The following is a 16,957-nucleotide window of genomic DNA, read 5'->3' as shown; positions in this document are numbered from 1 at the left end:
AATAAAAAATGCTTTATTCAGAAGTGCTAGTCTGTGTATAAATTGTAATTGTTGCTGAAAAGAGCCACTTGCATGTTAGTGTAGTGGGGTAATCCATTAAAGCAAGTCTCTTTGGCAGCAGAAGAAAGAAAACATTTGTAAAGAAAACTGCAGAATTGCAAAATATACCAAGCTCATGGTGATGCAATGCCTAATAAACATTAGATCTTAAAAGACTAGTTTGGGAGAGGCAGCTGTCCAACAGTATTCATAAATAGTAAGTACTTTGTTTCTTTTCGAAGCAGTACATTCATTATCCAGCCTCTTCTCTGATCCCTAAAAAAATAACAATCAGTGTGTTTGAAAATGGCTAAAAAATGTAATATCTATGTGGCTGAGTTTATATGACAGCCTTCAGCATCAAGCTTTTGCGGATTTCAATATTCTTTGAAAAGTCGGTGGTGCCAAAGCTCCATTGCAATCTTTGGCATGAAGGACTCTCCTAAATATGATTAATATGAAATAACTTATGAGATTAGGGCAACATGCAGACTTTTGCTCACTCTCTGTGCTCTCCCCAAGTCTGCTCTGGAGGTAGCCCAGCACTCTGGAGCAGATTTTGGGAGGGTGGGCTTGGGGCTGCAGGAGAAAGAAGAAGAAGGGAAAGTCCTGTTGCACCAGTAAAAATATGTTCTGCTGGAGGGTGGTTACTGCTGGATATTTTGAGAGTTTACTGATGGAAATTCCTATAACTAGTACTTGAGAGCACCTTGCAGTATTGCTGTAATTTTTAAAATGATTAATCTTGTGCAAGTTTACCAGTATTCCATCATTACAGGCACCATGATGCAATATTAATTGCATCAGAAAGAAAGTTTGGCATAAGAAACCAGAAGAAGAAACTTTCAGTGATATCCCATGGTGCTACTCTGTTGATGGAAGGCATCCCTTAGGGGAAGAGGGGAAGAGGGAAAGAGGCAATGTTCTGCAATCCCCCCCCCCTTGCAGCCACCCATGCCTCCCCATTTTGTTTTGTTGGGTTTCCATCCTGCATAAAATTGGGCCCAGCGGGCTGAGCTTGTGTCAAATTTCCAAAAAATGGTCTCCCTTCCCCAATCTATTAATGGATATTTTCCATCAATCAATCTCTTTATTATGGTCAATGACCAGTAATTTCCTTTCATTGGTGGAACATTACTGTTCGATACTACTCTTTGTAATTTCCAAATTACAAAGTAGGAATATGACACCATTTTAGTAAATAAAGAAAACCAATCCTGTCTTCAGGTGCTTTCCCCCCCCATATATAACAGCTTGCCTGGTGAATGATATAATCTGTTTGAATCTGTTTTGTGTTTGTTTCAATCGTTACTTACAGTTATTTGTCAGAAGCCTAAACTTAAAAAAATATTGAGGGTGCAGTTAAAAGCCCCAAACTTGTTAATCCTAAAGGTTATGTCAGTATACGGTACGTACCTTATCTGAGCACATAGTGTCTTGGAACTTAAGTTAATGGAACAAAAATTCACAGTTGCCTCGTTCTCCCTGCAACATCTGATGTCCCCCAAAAGTCCTCTTTGGGTGACGCAGGCAGGTTCCTGAATACTGTGGCCTGGAGGGTGTGTGTGGAGAGGATGGGAAACTTTGTTTTCATGAACTTGCTTAAGCTAACTCCCCTTAAATCCAGCCCAATTTGGAGCAATTCCTGTGTACCTCAGCTGTCCTCTGTTCCCCATCCCACATTTTTCAGGGTATCTTTGGGCACAAATGGCTGCAGGGTGTGAAGAGATAGGAAGCGTTCTTTCCGTGAAATTCCTTTTTAAGGATCCAAGCTGTTATCTTTAAAGTAAGGCTGTCACCCAGTTAAAGATAGTTTAGTCTATTGCTTCGGCATAAATTTACATTTAAATAAAGAAATAATTCCTAAGAAGCATGCATGCTTCTATTTCATGTATGGGCATGTTACAGTGGACACCATCTTAGAACTTCCAAGATGGTGCCTGCTGCCACAGTTGTGGTAAGTTCTTACATTAAAAGTATTAGCAGTTTGCTTAAATCTTGCCAATTCAATTGGGGAAAGGGTTCTTTCTTAGTTAACTGAAAGTTTTTCATCTATTAATCTAACAGATTACTTGACTAAAAGTTGCAACCCCACTTAAAAGTACTCTAGTTTTAGACAGCAATGGATGCAGCACCAGCTATTTGGATGGAGAATTGATTGTGCCTATCAAATGAAACCATAGCACAGGTGTTATGGAAGCACTGGTTTCCACAAAAATGAGATAAGCCATGCTGTGTTATAGAATGCCTGTTACATGAGGAGGCAACAATAAATGGTAAGGTGACTATAAGTTAAATCTCTGGCATAACCTCAGCCATGAATTACATGTCTCTCCCTTTCCATAGGCTGAGCTTGTTACAAAGTGTGAAAGTACTATAATTGGCTGAGCTATCTAGACATTACCTCACTACTTGGAATTAATTCTCAGCTTTTCATGTTGCCCAGAGTTTATTTTCAGCCATTACTTTGGGGAAATAATTTCCCGGTGTAATGAGTGGGGTTTTTTAAATGACATGCTTATCTTTTTTAAACACATGTGAATCAGCAATTACAGCACTGTATGTACAAGTTCTGTGCAAGCAGATACTTCCCATCAGTTCTGGCGACAGTTCTGCGCGCACACTCCCACTGTGCACATGAAACTGTTCCCTGGTATTGAAGTATACATGGAATCTCTTGTGAACATTTCCATGTGCTTTGGTTCAGACTACTGGTATTTGTTTTTTTGAAAGTGTGAAGTTAACATTTTTGCAAAAACAACAGAAACCCATATGTTGTCACACTAAGATGGAGATTAGGTGGCATGCAAGAGAAAAGAAAAACTTATATTCAAGTATGTTGGTGTTCAGAGTTCATGCAAGTTTGTATTTAGACCTGTGTGCTTCTATTTCACTTCCCCAGGGTCTCTTATCCAGTCTTGTGAATCTGACTAGCCTCACTCTGGCAAGGAACTGTTTCCAGTCATATCCAGTGGGTGGCCCCTCACAGTTCTCTACCATCTACGCTCTCAATATGGAGCATAACCGCATCAATAAAATCCCTTTTGGAATTTTCTCCAGAGCAAAAGTGTTAAGTAAGCTGAACATGAAGGTGAGACATCGCTGACTATCAGGAACTGTTTTGCTTCCAGGCTTGCCAATGTTGCCAAACATTAAGTGCAGTTAAGTAAAGAGGTGCAAGATAACCAGATATGCATGACAGTAGTGGATGAGTTGTTAGATATTAAGTATAAAACTGGAAAAAAGCCTTTGTTGATTTGATGCTTCTTTTTTCATATATCTGATGAGAATAGCATAAAATGAATAGAGCACAAACTTCTTTTTTAATGCAGATTTGAATATCTGTTCTTTAGAAGCTGGCAGAAGCCTTCCTTTCCCCCTACTGCTTTTGTGGCTTTTGCAAAAGACAGAGAACTTCTGTTAAGCATAATCAGTGTTTAAAATTGACTGAGCCCAAGCGGGCAGCATGTTCATGTCTTTGCTCCTTTTTCTTGTGAAAAACAAATGCATGGGGAGGTAAACAGAGAAATGGGCCATTGCCACATACAGGGTTGCACAGGTGGAGTTTGGGGCCATTGCCACATACTCCAAGGTTGCAAAGGTGGAGTTTGACTCACACAACACTTGCCCCTCATCTCCTCCCCCCCCCCCCGGAATCTGTTCTAGACTGTCTTCCAATCCTCCAGGGTGAATTCTGAGAGTGCCTCGGGAGCTGGAGAGGAGGGACAAGTTCTTTAGTGCAAACAGGAGCCTGTTGCACAAGCAGAATGGCACCACTGGATACAAACAAGTATCCATAAATTACTTGGAATTAAAAATTTGTTTCAAATGTTGGCAGTCTGAAAAATGGAAGAGCTTGCTTCCATTGTTGCTGAAAGTTGTTGCTGAGGTGGTGAAATAGGTTGACTCAGATCATTGCATACTATAAATGTGGTTTTTGGTATTTGGAACAAGATGTTAAGGTGTTTCGAGCCTAGATCCATAGAAGTAGACTGCTCACATTGTAGGAAACATTTTTGGTTATACTTGAATTGAATATTAAATTGCCAAAAGCAAATATTTTATTGTCAGTTTCTTTGAAGTCTAGCTGAACTCCGTTGCAACACATAATTTCTTTCATTTAATAATGGTCTAAAACAGAGGATCTAAGTATTGCCAACTTTATTAAATGCTGCTGCTTGTAATGCAGGTGGTGAGTCTTTTACTTGCAGAGAACTGGCTCTTATATATATAGATAAGTTGTACTTCCAGTTAACACAAATACTAGCCACAACCTGCTTTTTTAAATAGTGTATCACCTGGGCAAGGACAGTACATACTTCAAATAATATACTGTTCTGATTTGAAGTCAAATAATAAGCACAGTGTAGCAGTGCTTTAAACATTAATGAAAATGTAGACCTTGCATAAATATTGACTTCTTTTGTATGACTTCCTAGCTATAATGCTTTAAAGAAATCCTATTTTCTTTATAAGCTATTGGTCTCTTATTAGGGTTTCCCAATAGTGCTATGATTTCCTTAGTTGCAATATTATTCTAACTTGATATTTGAGAGAACAGCCTTGATGTATATGGAATCGGTGTGTTTATTTTTAAGTAAAAAACCCAAACTTGGTGACACGGATGTGTTCACATTCTGGAGAAAGGCAGTATATACCCTTCAAAAGATTTTTTATTTAAAATATTGGTAGGACATTGTTATGGAGGAGAGAGTAGCATCACATTTCTCTCCATGAAATGTCTATGTGGCCACCATGTGAAGCAGTGAACAAGCACTTACTCTGTATTGATCCTTCTACCAGCCAGTGTTGGGGAATTGCGTCAGGTGTCAGCTGGGGTGTAATGGAAACTATCTGGAAGGAAATCCATAAGAGTAGCTGGAGTAAATTGCACACATCTTTTATCAGTGGGAGATTGGTTGTGGGTGACTGGGTTTTGCCAGCATGTGCTATTTGCAAAACCTCTCTGTCCAGCAATTGAGAAGGAAGGACTGTGCACCCTGTAGTCCCATCTTCCCTGGCCACCTTTAAAAACAAATTGCTTATTCAAATTCTAAATTATCTCCTTGTTTAGATGGGGATGATTTCATGCCGTGTTTTCACACCAGATATGTAGCAGCAACCATTAGGTAAATGGAGCAGTCATTCCACACCTGATTACCCCCTTAAACTATGGCTTCGTATGTTCTGTAAATACATAGTGTGAAGCTGTTCCTTGGGCTGTACTGTAGCTGGTTTTCAGCCAAATGAAGGTTAAGGTGAATCCATACAATTAGTAGCACTTTGCATCTCGGATCCCCTTTCTTATAATTTTATATAGATGTGTACAGCTGCATTGAGTTTGCACACAGGTCCTGTGATGAATTTGTCCTTGTCATGTTGACAGTTTAATATTTCTATCCTGCTTTTCTGTGAAAACAGTCAGTGGCTTATATTAAAAATAGTAAAATACAATTGGACAAGGTAAGTTAAAAGAGATCTGTAATGTAAAGATACCTGTTAAATATATTAATGAACAGTTGTACAAAACTAAAAAGCTTTAAAACAGATGTGGCCAATGTGGTGCTTTTTCAGATGTTTTTGGACTGCAACTCCCATAATTCCTGGCTATTGGAAGACATATCTGGGGCTGATGTGTGTTACAGTCCACAATATTTGTAGGGTAACATGTTGACTACCCCCGCTTTAAAAGTTTTAAAGCAGCAGATCAGTGGTATTTTTTATTAAAGTCAGAATCAAAGTGATTTTATTCCTCGTGTACCCAGTTAATGTCCTTTTCAAGTAGTTGTCTTTTACTTTTTCAACCACATTCCTAAACCTTCTTCATATGAAATTACAGGACAATCAGCTGACGTCGCTTCCCTTGGACTTTGGGACATGGACCAGCATGGTAGAACTGAACTTAGCTACAAATCAACTCAACAAGATTCCTGAGGATGTGTCTGGACTTGTTTCCCTAGAGGTGAGTGGAATACACTGAGATCTTGTGAACTGCCCTGAGCTCTTGTGATGAAGGGTGGTATAGAAATCTAATTCAGTGTTTCCCAACCTTGGGCCTCCAGCTGTTTTTGGACTACAACTCCCATCATCCCTAGCTAGCAAGACCAGTGGTCAGGGGTGATGGGAATTGTAGTTCAAAAACAGCTGGAGGCCCAAGGTTGGGAAACACTGATCTAATTAACAACAACAACAACAACAACAACAATAGTGGAATAGAAAAGAGGTTTGTGCAGAACTCACAAAAAGCTACACATAAATTTTGTAAACATTTCCTGGGAAAGGTTGCTTTTACTCTCAGTACTGTTTCTTTTTCCTAAATGGTTGCTAAAATTATTCAGTCTTTGCTCTAACTAATTTTAGAACTGAAGATTAAACTACTTTATATGTGTGTTGTTGGGTTGGGGTTTTTTGTTTTGTTTTGCAAAACCTGCTAAACTGTCCTAATTAAAATAAACATTGGCTGGAAAAAATGTGAAAGTATAGCTGTCTGAGAGAGAGCCGTTTCATGATTCTCATTTGCTGGAGTCAGTGTGGCAGAGGTAGGGGACCTTTTTCTGCTTGAGTGGCCATGTTCCCTTGTACGCAACCTTCTCAGAGCCACATGCTAGCGATGAGTGGACCAGAGACAAAAGTTTATTCTACAGTAGGCGACGTTTGATCCAATCTGCAAAACTCTGATATTTCTACACACTCCTTTCTATCCAGCTTAGAGGCGTTATCACAGTTGAAGGACACATTCCCACCAGGCAGAAGCACTCAGGGAGGATGCTAAGCAGAACTAGTGAGGAGTTTGGCATAGGCCAAGGGACACTTCCTCATCCCTGAAATGTGGCATTTGTAGGCGAAATTAAGCCACCTCCAGCTTTTTAATTGAAGAACCCTTAGTTTACTGAATGTTTACTTCGCCAATAACTTGCTGGTTTATTAAAAGTTCAACATTCGTCTTTCTTCAGGTTCTTGTCTTGTCGAACAACCTTCTAAGAAACCTTCCCCATGGCATTGGGAACCTGCGAAAGTTAAGAGAATTGGATCTAGAGGAAAACAAGCTGGAATCCTTGCCCAATGAAATAGCGTACCTTCGGGAACTTCAGGTACCTATCTGTACCACATAAAAACGGAACCTCTATCAATGGGTCTTTTTGCCTGATTTGGTATTAGGGACTGTCTCTTTGTACACACGTTTCACCAGTATGTGGCATTGCCATGTAAGGAGGGTGGATAATCTGGAAGTAACTGTAGAAGTCATTGTGTGGACATCTCCCGGTTTCTATGTATGGTAGATAACATTGCAGAGTGCTAAAACCTAAATTCTGGGTCATGACATGTTGCATGGGGTAACTGATGTGTTATGAGACCTTGAGGTCCTAGTAGATAGCTCGATCAAGACGTTGGCCTGGTGTGCAGCCATTGTGAACAAGACAAATTCCATGCTAGGCTTCTACTTCTCCACACGACACATAGTTAAACTATGGAACTCATTCCCACAGGAGGCAGTGATGACCACAAACTTGGATGGGGATAAGGCTATCAATGGCTACTATGGCTATGCTCTGTCTCCATGGTTGGAGACAGTAATGCTTCTGAATACCAGTTGCTGGAAACCACAGTGGGAACTGGTGGGGAGAGTGTCCTTCTGCTTGGGTCATGTATGCAAGTTTCTTACAGGCATTTGGTTGGCCACTGTGAGGACAGGATGTGGGACAAGGTGGGCCATTGGCCTGATCCAGCAGGCTTTTCTTACATCCCTATGGTTGCCGGGGAGGGGAAGGCTGTGATTCTAATGATTGGATAGTGTTACCCATCTATGTTCTGGGTGATTGAAGATGACATTAATTTGATGCTTACATATGCATATTTCTTCCCAGAGGTTGATCTTAACAAATAATCAGTTGAGCACCCTTCCTAGAGGAATTGGCCACCTCATCAATCTGACACATCTTGGACTGGGAGAGAATTTTCTTACACAACTTCCTGAGGAAATTGGTATGATATTTGTTTTACCCATACATGGAATGATGTGGTTTTGTTTTAGCTACCAGTAAAATGCTGGAGATGTAGTCTACAGGTGTTGATTATCTGCAGTATTTGCTACATTCCAGTTGTGTCCTGCTCACAGGATTGTCCCAGGGATGCTACGCACTCTCTTAAAATGTGGGCAGAACTGTATTTCTTGTAACATTTGGAAAGCACTAGGTAGATACTTTGCCAGTTTGGGGAGTCTCTTCTAGCATATCTCTCATCAGAAGACCTTTAGCATAATGAAGTCTCTTGAAGGTAGGAGTTAGGAGTTCAAGATTTTGTAGCTGGGAAGACAGTAAAGGAAGAAATAAGACAATTTTATTACCTACAATGGGCTTCAGTTGATGAGGGGAAGTCGCAATCTCTCAGTTTCATACTGCTTTTCGTTTGGCATGCAAACAATAGAAAATGGCAGTAGATGAGAAATGCATCTTCAATTTAAGGCATCTGTTTGGATCCTGTGGAAAAACGGGTTGCCGTACTGTGATAACTGACAGAAGAACAAACTATTTATGTGTTGAGAATATCTTAATGAGAGCTTCTTTCTGGGTGGTGTGTGGAGTTTTGTTGGCACCCTCACGCTCATGGGAAGGCTTTTGATCTAGCAGATGTGTCTCCGAATGAAAGAGGAAGGGAGGGAGTTTTCATTGAGTGATCCTCTCTCCGGCACCCTCCTTCCAGAAATCTGCTCCAATCAGTTGTCTAATCCTTCAGAACAGCATAGAAGGTGATATGGAGTACTGCCATGGGGAGAGGGAATTAACAACAGCAGGCTCCCGTCCTCTCCTTTAGCCGGAAAGCCCTTCCATAAGTGCAAGGACACCAGTTGGGTCTAAATTAGTTTCAGCCAAGGGTGTTTTTAAGTGCTAATTATTGGCAATTTTTGCTTTTGTAGGTACACTGGAGAATCTGGAAGAACTGTATCTAAATGACAACCCTCATCTGAACAGCCTTCCTTTTGAACTGGCCCTCTGCAGTAAATTGTCTATAATGAGCATTGAGAACTGCCCACTCAATACCCTTCCAGCTCAAATTGTTGCAGGTGGACCTTCCTTTATCATCCAGTTTCTCAAAATGCAGGGACCATATCGTTCCATGGTCTGATGGATATCTGCCCTAATGATGTACAAAATATAAATTGCATTGAGGGTATCATTGTGTACATAATATTATCTAGGCCACACGGTGCCAGGGTTTGATAAAAGTTGGATTGTTCCATACACTGTACAAAATGCAAAGAGCATTATTGGTATTGCGTATGTGTGAATATATAATATAATATATAGGCTGTATATTATATTATATATAAAGCATAAATAATATAAAACAGGCAAATTCAAGACCATGTTTATGTGTTTCTGCTAATAGAGGAAGCATAGCCATTTAGATTTTTTTTTCTTTGTAAAGTGCTTGTCTAAGTTTTCTTTGCCGAATTTGATGGATGTCTGGGTAATTGGAGATACCAGTTCACTGAAAACAATGGCCAACTAATTGCTGAACAATTTAAGGGACAAAACATTTTTAGATGGAGCCCTCTTCCTATGGGAAAAACAAGCAACTTGAAATTACACAAACTTTTTTTAATTATCATTCCCCTCTGTGCACATTCTCTGTGTCAAAAATCCTTTCGGGTGATTTGTCCTCTAGTTGGGGAGATTCTTTAACTTATTTTAAGATTTGAAACAAATGGTGTTGTATTTGTTTACAGTCAGAGTAAATCACTGGATTATTTTTATTTTTTATTATTGTTGTTGGATTTGCTCTGTTATACTCATATCTAAAATTTATATGCTTCTGCCGAGGGCTTCTTATTGTCTGATTTTATATTAAAACAAAAGTGTAAGTAGGAAAAGATGCAGTTCAACAAAAGCTTGAATTTAGGCCTTTTTCAGTTTATCGTTTGTAAGCATATCTTATTTGATCCACTTATTTTACGGTTGGCCTCATCTGGCGCAAGCACCATATTCTGATACATAAATTGACAGATATATTTGAAAACCCGCAACATTCTGTTAAGGTCTAGTAGTGCATTGGCGAGGAATGAATATATATTACACCAGGCAAGTGTAAGAGCTCCCCCGGTCTTTGTACAATTAATGAATGTGTCTTTTAAAGCACTGCAGTATATGTAAGATTTATGGTTGGTTGACAGTGTTACTCTGGCTTTATATCTTGCCTTGCCTTGTACATCTTTCCATTGTTACGGAGCATCTGCATCCAAGCACAATATTTTCATGCTGTGCTGTTTTGCTGCTGAACTAAATGCACTTTTCCCTGCAGAAGTGGGACGCTTGCTTCAACGTAATCAGTTCAGTACCATGGTTTATTCTCTCAGCTTCATCCTATCAATCGCAGTATTAAAGACCGGTCTGTTTTAAAAGGACACCTTTTCATTCGTACTTAAAACTTGCTCTGTAAAAAAGAGCAGTAAAGTGGTTCACATGCAGTTTTACTGTCATTTTCGTGGCTGTATGAAGGGCTAATAACGCTGCAGTGAAACAGACACTTGCTACTAACACTTGCAGTGCCATTTCTAGTTTTTTTGTGCACTCATCTTGCATTCTGGGCAGTTGTTTTCAATGTCAGTTCACTACATTGGGTTTGCTTCTGAGATTGTGGAATTTAGAGAGTGCTGTGTCTTTTGAACCAATTGTACGCACCACAGAAGCCAGAGGAATCTTGTTCATCTATTGAAGGTTTTGGAACTTTTATTTCTGGCACTAAGAGCCATTTAATCAGTACAAACCAGAGATTATCACATATGCCTGCCCCATGTAAATAAGTAAGATGCACACTCCTGGCAGTATAATTAAGAATTACTTCTGAGTAAAGATGCTTAAGAGTGCTCTGCAAGTGTCAGAGGCTGTAGTGGGATTTGGATGTGCCTGAGTTCCTTTGGCTTGAGCCCATCATAACTTACTGCCTTGCTCTGTTTTCTTTGATATGAATTGTAGCTTTTATTGATTGGTTTTCTCACTAGCGAGGGAGAATTTATCTTGAAAGAAAGGCAGGTAAGATACATAAAACCTTTAACGGGCTTAAGCTGGTAGCAAAAACTAGTCTAGATGTCACTGGATATACAAAGGAATATCTACTACAGTCTTCTGAAAAATAATAATCTAATGCTATTTCAGTTTAGATTTATAAAATTGTATAGTTTCAGCTGTGTGAAAGCCTATCCATCTGAGCATTAAGGTGTTAAAATACAAAGTGGTGGTTTAAAAGGTGAAAGTCCACTTTATGCTGAAGCTGTAAACTTGTCCCAGTAACTCAGCCTCTGTCTTTATATGCTGCCCATATGCACTTTTAGGGGGGAGATAATCTTTTCTATAATCAATTGTCTGTACCTGTTACTTTTAAAGCCAGAGTTTAGCCATGTATTGAAAATTATTCCAGGCAAAATGAGAATAGTATCTTTGGAAGATTTTTCAGAATTGATGTAGGATAGGATGCTTCTAGTAGGCTGGGTTCTTCTGCCACTTTGTGGAGTTGTGGGTAGATGAAGTTGAACTGCATTTATGGAACTGGTAGTTTTGTCTGTAAATATATTAATACAATTGTTCATCTTGCCAAGGATTATGTGACTGACTGTTTCTCTCTCTCTGAAAGATCACTTGCATGTTGGAAACTGGTTTTATTCATTCATTAAAACATTTTAAAAATGAACTTTTTTAAAAAAAGGTGAATCAATTATACTTCAGCATCACATGTAAAGAGGAGTCAAAGTATAGTCTGTTAAGCACAGACTCTACAGGACTCCCAAATCCAAGTTTATGTTCCGCAATCAGCACAGGATGCAAAAGGAATAAATTTAGACGGAGGTAGCAATAAATTCTGGGCTAAAAAGAAATCAGAAAATATTTTCATAATGCAGCTGATTGTCTTCTGAATTTTAGAATTTGATTTCTCATGATAGAAAGTTATTGTGTCCCAGAATATATTTACTTTCCTTGGCAAAATGATGGATTCTAACCAATTAGGAAATGTCTACCTAAATCTAGCAAGGATGTATTAACTGGAATTTAAGAACTGAATCTGTGCCAATCAGAAATTTGGGGGAAATTCTAGGATTTGTAATACTGAAACATTATCAAGATACATATATCCAGATAGTCCTTTTTGGGATGTCTAGTAAGTGTGCCCCTTGCTCTTGTAACACTACACATTTAGTAGCTCTACTAAGTCAGTTCTACCTTTCTACGCGAAGCTTCAGAATTAGTGACAATCCTCTCAGGTCTCTCAAGCAGTTTTGATGGGTGTCAGTGCATATCCTCCCAAGTTCATCATGGAAACAACAGCAGATATATTTGGAGCATTCTTACTAGACTGTTCCCCATAGAATCACGTACATGGGTTTCCCAGTGCAAGAACAGATGCCATGTCCATCGAGGTCATCACCTTGGCTCCAATGCGGGTGACACCATCAGTGCTGCTGCTCTTGTGTTGTTCTCTGGCAGCTGTATAGCAAAGGGATAAAACCTGTATGACTTTTATGTGATGCATATGGATGTCAGTGTAGCCCTTGCTGTGCTTCGTTGGAGTAACCCTGTGCCACTGTGTTAGAACAGAATTTTAATGGCAAGTAGGACGGGAACTGCCTCATGTGCTGCTTTAGCACACAAGGCAGTTCTCATGTGCTAAAGCTGCTTTAGCACAATGAGCACAAACCACCCTCTGCACTGCTGAAGGAACCCCTTAGATGGGCTGCAAAGTACACTTTGTACAGCTCTGCCACAGTTAGGGAAGTTACAAAAATCTAACCTCCACTTCTTAGGATTGAGTTGCAACACTGAATTGCAAAGGAGGAATAATAATTGGCATTGACTCTTTGGGAAACCAGTGTATATATCTTAGTATAATATTCATGTTACATTAATGGCAGTAAATTAATTTGGCTGCATAATTTGGCTTTAAAGATCTTTACCCAACTTCCCTGGTGGGGGCTTTCTAATGTGTTTCCTGCTAAAATTTTGCAGTGTTTGCTTTTTGATGTTTCAGACTTTATTTACACAATTTATCTTGGCAAATATTTAAGCTTAGGAGGGATTCTAGCTCATTGAAATGTTTTTGTATAGTAGTACTAAGAAGAGAAAACTGTAGCTACTTATTGTCAAAATGGCAGGCAAAATTTAAAGTAGCATCTTTGACCTGGACAATTTTTGGAATGGGGGCATTGGGATGGTTTTGTATTCTTCACATATCAAAGGAATAATGCCTTCCTGATTATTCAAGAACCTGAATGCAGCAGAGCATTTGTATAGTCAATATTGCACTTCCATTGTATATTTAATCAGCATGTCAGAACTTGCTTTTAATTAGGTATACACTTGGCAGTAATTTGCACAACACACCAACTTTAAAAGGCACATGTAGGGCAATTACTAATGATAATATCTGCAAAAAAATCTGATGGCTTTTTTATTCTACAAAGATCTGAAGATTCTGTTTATTATTTCAATGTTTAGGTCTTAAGCAGGACAGTGCAGGATTCTGCCTGTTAAATACAAGACCACACTAATTTGTGATTGAAAATGAAAGCGTGTAAAACGGTCTACAAAAATTGTACTTTCTGAATTATTGTAATGTTGATTGTTATGTCTATAAAAGATTGCCTTGCTTTTTTATAAGTCATTCTGTATCAATGTATCATTATAAATAGTATATTTGTAAATGAGCTGCCACTGAGTCTTTTGGGCATTTTCTAGTGGTAAAGTTTAATTTAACTTTGTCTGTAAATCTGTGCAGTATCGCAGATGATTGACATTTTGGATTGCCATTCTCTCTGTCCTTTTTCAAAGAGTTCGTCCCACCCATCCCTCCAGTATAAAATAAGGTTTATTGTATATTGATATTTATTACCAAATTTGCATGATAGTAACTGGTCTAAAAGCAAGCAAATGCAGTTGTGTAAAAATGCAGACCTTTATAAAGGAAATCTTGGTTAAAAAAACCCCTTTACTTCCTTTTTGATCAGTAAGCCTTGAAAGTATTTGGTATTCACTACATTTGGTAATCAAAAAAACAATAGTTGACAAGGAATTTTGGTGCATTTTATGTATCCTATATTGAAAAGATGGGAAATCACCTGAGGTCAATCATTTTTCTTGTAGTAGTTTCTCCACTTCTCATACACATTATATCATTTCTGGTAGTTTGGATCCAGTCCATATACTACTAGCTCATGCTTTGCTACCTGAAATACCTATAACTACAAAACAATTCAAATAATCACAAAAGTGCAACCCTAACCCTGTATAACTGGGAATCAAGCAATCTGGATTCAGCAGGACTTCTGAATGCATGTGGGGAAGGATTCAACAGATGAGTCCCATCAACAGTAGCCCTGAGCAAGACCCTCTGCTTGTGCAGTGGAATTGCCCCCCCCCCATTGCTCTTGTAGTTGACTGGCAGGTGGGGTCCAGGAGAACCCCCAGAGCATTACGTGTGGTAGGAGAGGGGGGATTGTTCCATATGGCAAGCCAAGATGCTTGTTCAGAAGGTCAAGTGAGAATGTTGCAGAACAAAGGGCTTCAACATGATTATCCATGCCAGGAACAGAATATGCAGTTAAGTTCTCCTTTTGTGTTTCCTCTATCAGAAACACAACCAAATGCCTTGCCACTTTCGAGAGTTTCTGTGCTGCTTTAAATATTGCCCAAATGTTTTCTTCTTCTTCCTATGACCACTTTTAAGATGAGAGCCCAGCTTATTTCTGATCTTTACACTTGCTGAGGTGTAAAGCCAGCCGACAGTGCCTGCTATTAATAGCATTGTCTTGTCTTTGCTGCCGTTTCCCTGTGCTGGTCTGACCTCCTTGGTGGCCTTTTGCAAATCTATTCTGTCAGTTTCCTCATTGGTGTATAATAAGGATAATGCAGGGTTGCTGTGAGGATTTATTAAAGCTTATCAAGGACTGGAAAGATGAGTGCTACATGCAAAGGAGTTATATAAATGGAAAATAATCCTATTATGGAATTATGATTCGGATTAAAACTATCAATGAAAAATCACCCACAGCAGTGATTTATTTTTTATGATTAAATTAGTTACAAATTACATTATTCTGATCTGTCTTCTGCATTCATTTAATATGGGGAGCTGGAGAAAGTTGAAAAAAGCAACATCAGGTTCTTGTTTCCAGAAGCCCAAGGCATTGTTAAGTATCATTACTTTTAGCGGCATGATTCAAGGACTGCTTTTTTTCTTGTGCCTACAGCTGCTTGTTGCTCAGGCAAACTGATCATCTGATCAGTTATGTCTGTTTGCAAACCTTAAGGTGAATTGAACACCTCTTCTGTGTGATAATCTGGCTCTTATGATTGAATCTGGGTGATTTATAGGTGCACTTTTTATTTTGCATAATTCTCTGTTGAAGTCTGTTTGCATAGCTATTGGATGAGAAGGTAGAACTTAAGGTACAGATGTTCCTACCATACATTTCTAAAGATAGTCCCAGTTAGGGCCACTTTACAGTGATCCCCCCCCGCCCCCGCCCCGAATATCAATTCTATGTAGTTACAGCATAGGTAAAGGTAAAGGTACCCTGCCCGTACGGGCCAGTCGTGTCCAATTCTAGGGTTACGCGCTCATCTCGTTTAAGAGGCCGGGAGCCAGCGCTGTCTGAAGACACTTCCGGGTCACGTGGCCAGCGTGACAAAGCTGCTCTGGCGAGCCAGCACCAGCGCAGCACACAGAAACGCCGTTTACCTTCCCGCTATAAAGCGGTACCTATTTATCTACTAGCACTTAGGGGTGCTTTCGAACTGCTAGGTAGGCAGGAGCTGGGACCAAACGACGGGAGCTCACCCCGCCGTGGGGATATGAACCGTCGACCATACGATCGGCAAGTCCTAGGCACTGAGGTTTTACCCACAGCGCCTGTGATAAATGCACACGTGTCTATCTTATCATGTGTGTTTCATGTGGAAGGTAAAGGTAAAGGGTCCCCTGACCATTAGGTCCAGTCGTGGCCGACTCTGGGGTTGTGGCGCTCATCTCACTTTATTGACAAGGGAGCCGGCGTACAGCTTCCGGGTCATGTGGCCAGCATGACTAAGCCGCTTCTGGAGAACCAGAGCAGCGCACGGAAACGCCGTTTACCTTCCCGCCGGAGCGGTGTCTATTTATCTACTTGCACTTTGACATGCTTTCAAACTGCTAGGTGGGCAGGAGCTGGGACTGAGCAACGGTGAACTGCAATCACCCTGTTGCGGGGATTCGAACTGCCACCTTCTGATCGGCAAGCCCTAGGCTCAGTGGTTTAACCCACAGCGCCACCTGCGATTGCAGTTTCCTTGAATGCCATCCAGTGGGTTCTCATTGCATCCATCTCATGTCTATATCCTTCTGAGTTTTGTCATGTATGTTTTCAGGCCATATTCTAACCTCAAGGCTACAGTGTACTTCAACCACTCTCCCTAACAAATGATCTCTGCACCACCAGCCAAGCACTATGTGGGCTGCTGCCATTTCATTATCAGTTGCCATATTTCTGGTCGGCGAACATCCCTGATAGGTGTGCGCATGAGCTTGGGGACCCACAGCAATATGGTAATGATTCAGCTGCAAATCGCTGAATGTATTTATAGCCAGAGCTTAAATTGCTTGCAATGTGGAGGCAAGTTTCTTGGGTATTTTTCCGGGTGAAATAGCACCTGAACTGAAAAGTGGCAGTAGCGGACAGATACCCCACAAAAGCAGAGATCCACTGACAAAGCAGTTTCTGCCACTCTGTGATCAGGTAAGACAATGTAGTCAAGCACAGCTCTTCAAATTAAAACACAGGCAACCAAAGAAAGAGGTATGTTTTCTGTTTTCATAAGGCAACACCAAAAGCCCACACTGAGCAGATGTAGGTTCCTTGCAATTGTTTTCTTCTGTAGCTGCCACCCTTACTAAA

At 40.0% G+C, this 16,957-nt stretch overlaps 1 protein-coding gene across 5 annotated transcripts in view; it reads left to right on the top strand.

The window, feature by feature from the left end:
• SHOC2 (SHOC2 leucine rich repeat scaffold protein) overlaps positions 1–13,732 on the top strand; it is a 50,760-nt gene extending 37,028 nt beyond the window's left edge. For 3 of the 5 annotated variants that reach the window (XM_083504966.1, XM_083504968.1, XM_083504967.1), the window contains exons 5-9: positions 2,942–3,130; positions 5,879–6,001; positions 6,993–7,130; positions 7,905–8,022; positions 8,954–13,732. In XM_083504966.1, coding sequence (XP_083361092.1) covers positions 2,942–3,130; positions 5,879–6,001; positions 6,993–7,130; positions 7,905–8,022; positions 8,954–9,162 — 777 coding nt within the window. In that variant the 3' untranslated portion in view covers positions 9,163–13,732. The remainder of the gene's footprint in view (positions 1–2,941; positions 3,131–5,878; positions 6,002–6,992; positions 7,131–7,904; positions 8,023–8,953) is intronic. The other 2 variants (XR_014526635.1, XR_014526636.1) reach the window with 1 other exon arrangement.
• The last annotated feature ends 3,225 nt before the right edge of the window (positions 13,733–16,957 follow it).

This window comes from Podarcis liolepis, assembly GCF_965112155.1.
Source record: "Podarcis liolepis genome assembly, chromosome: 5".
In the NCBI taxonomy this organism is placed as follows: Eukaryota; Metazoa; Chordata; class Lepidosauria; order Squamata; family Lacertidae; genus Podarcis; species Podarcis liolepis.
Note: the sequence above shows the minus strand (reverse complement) of the source record. Positions and strands in the feature narration are given on the sequence as shown.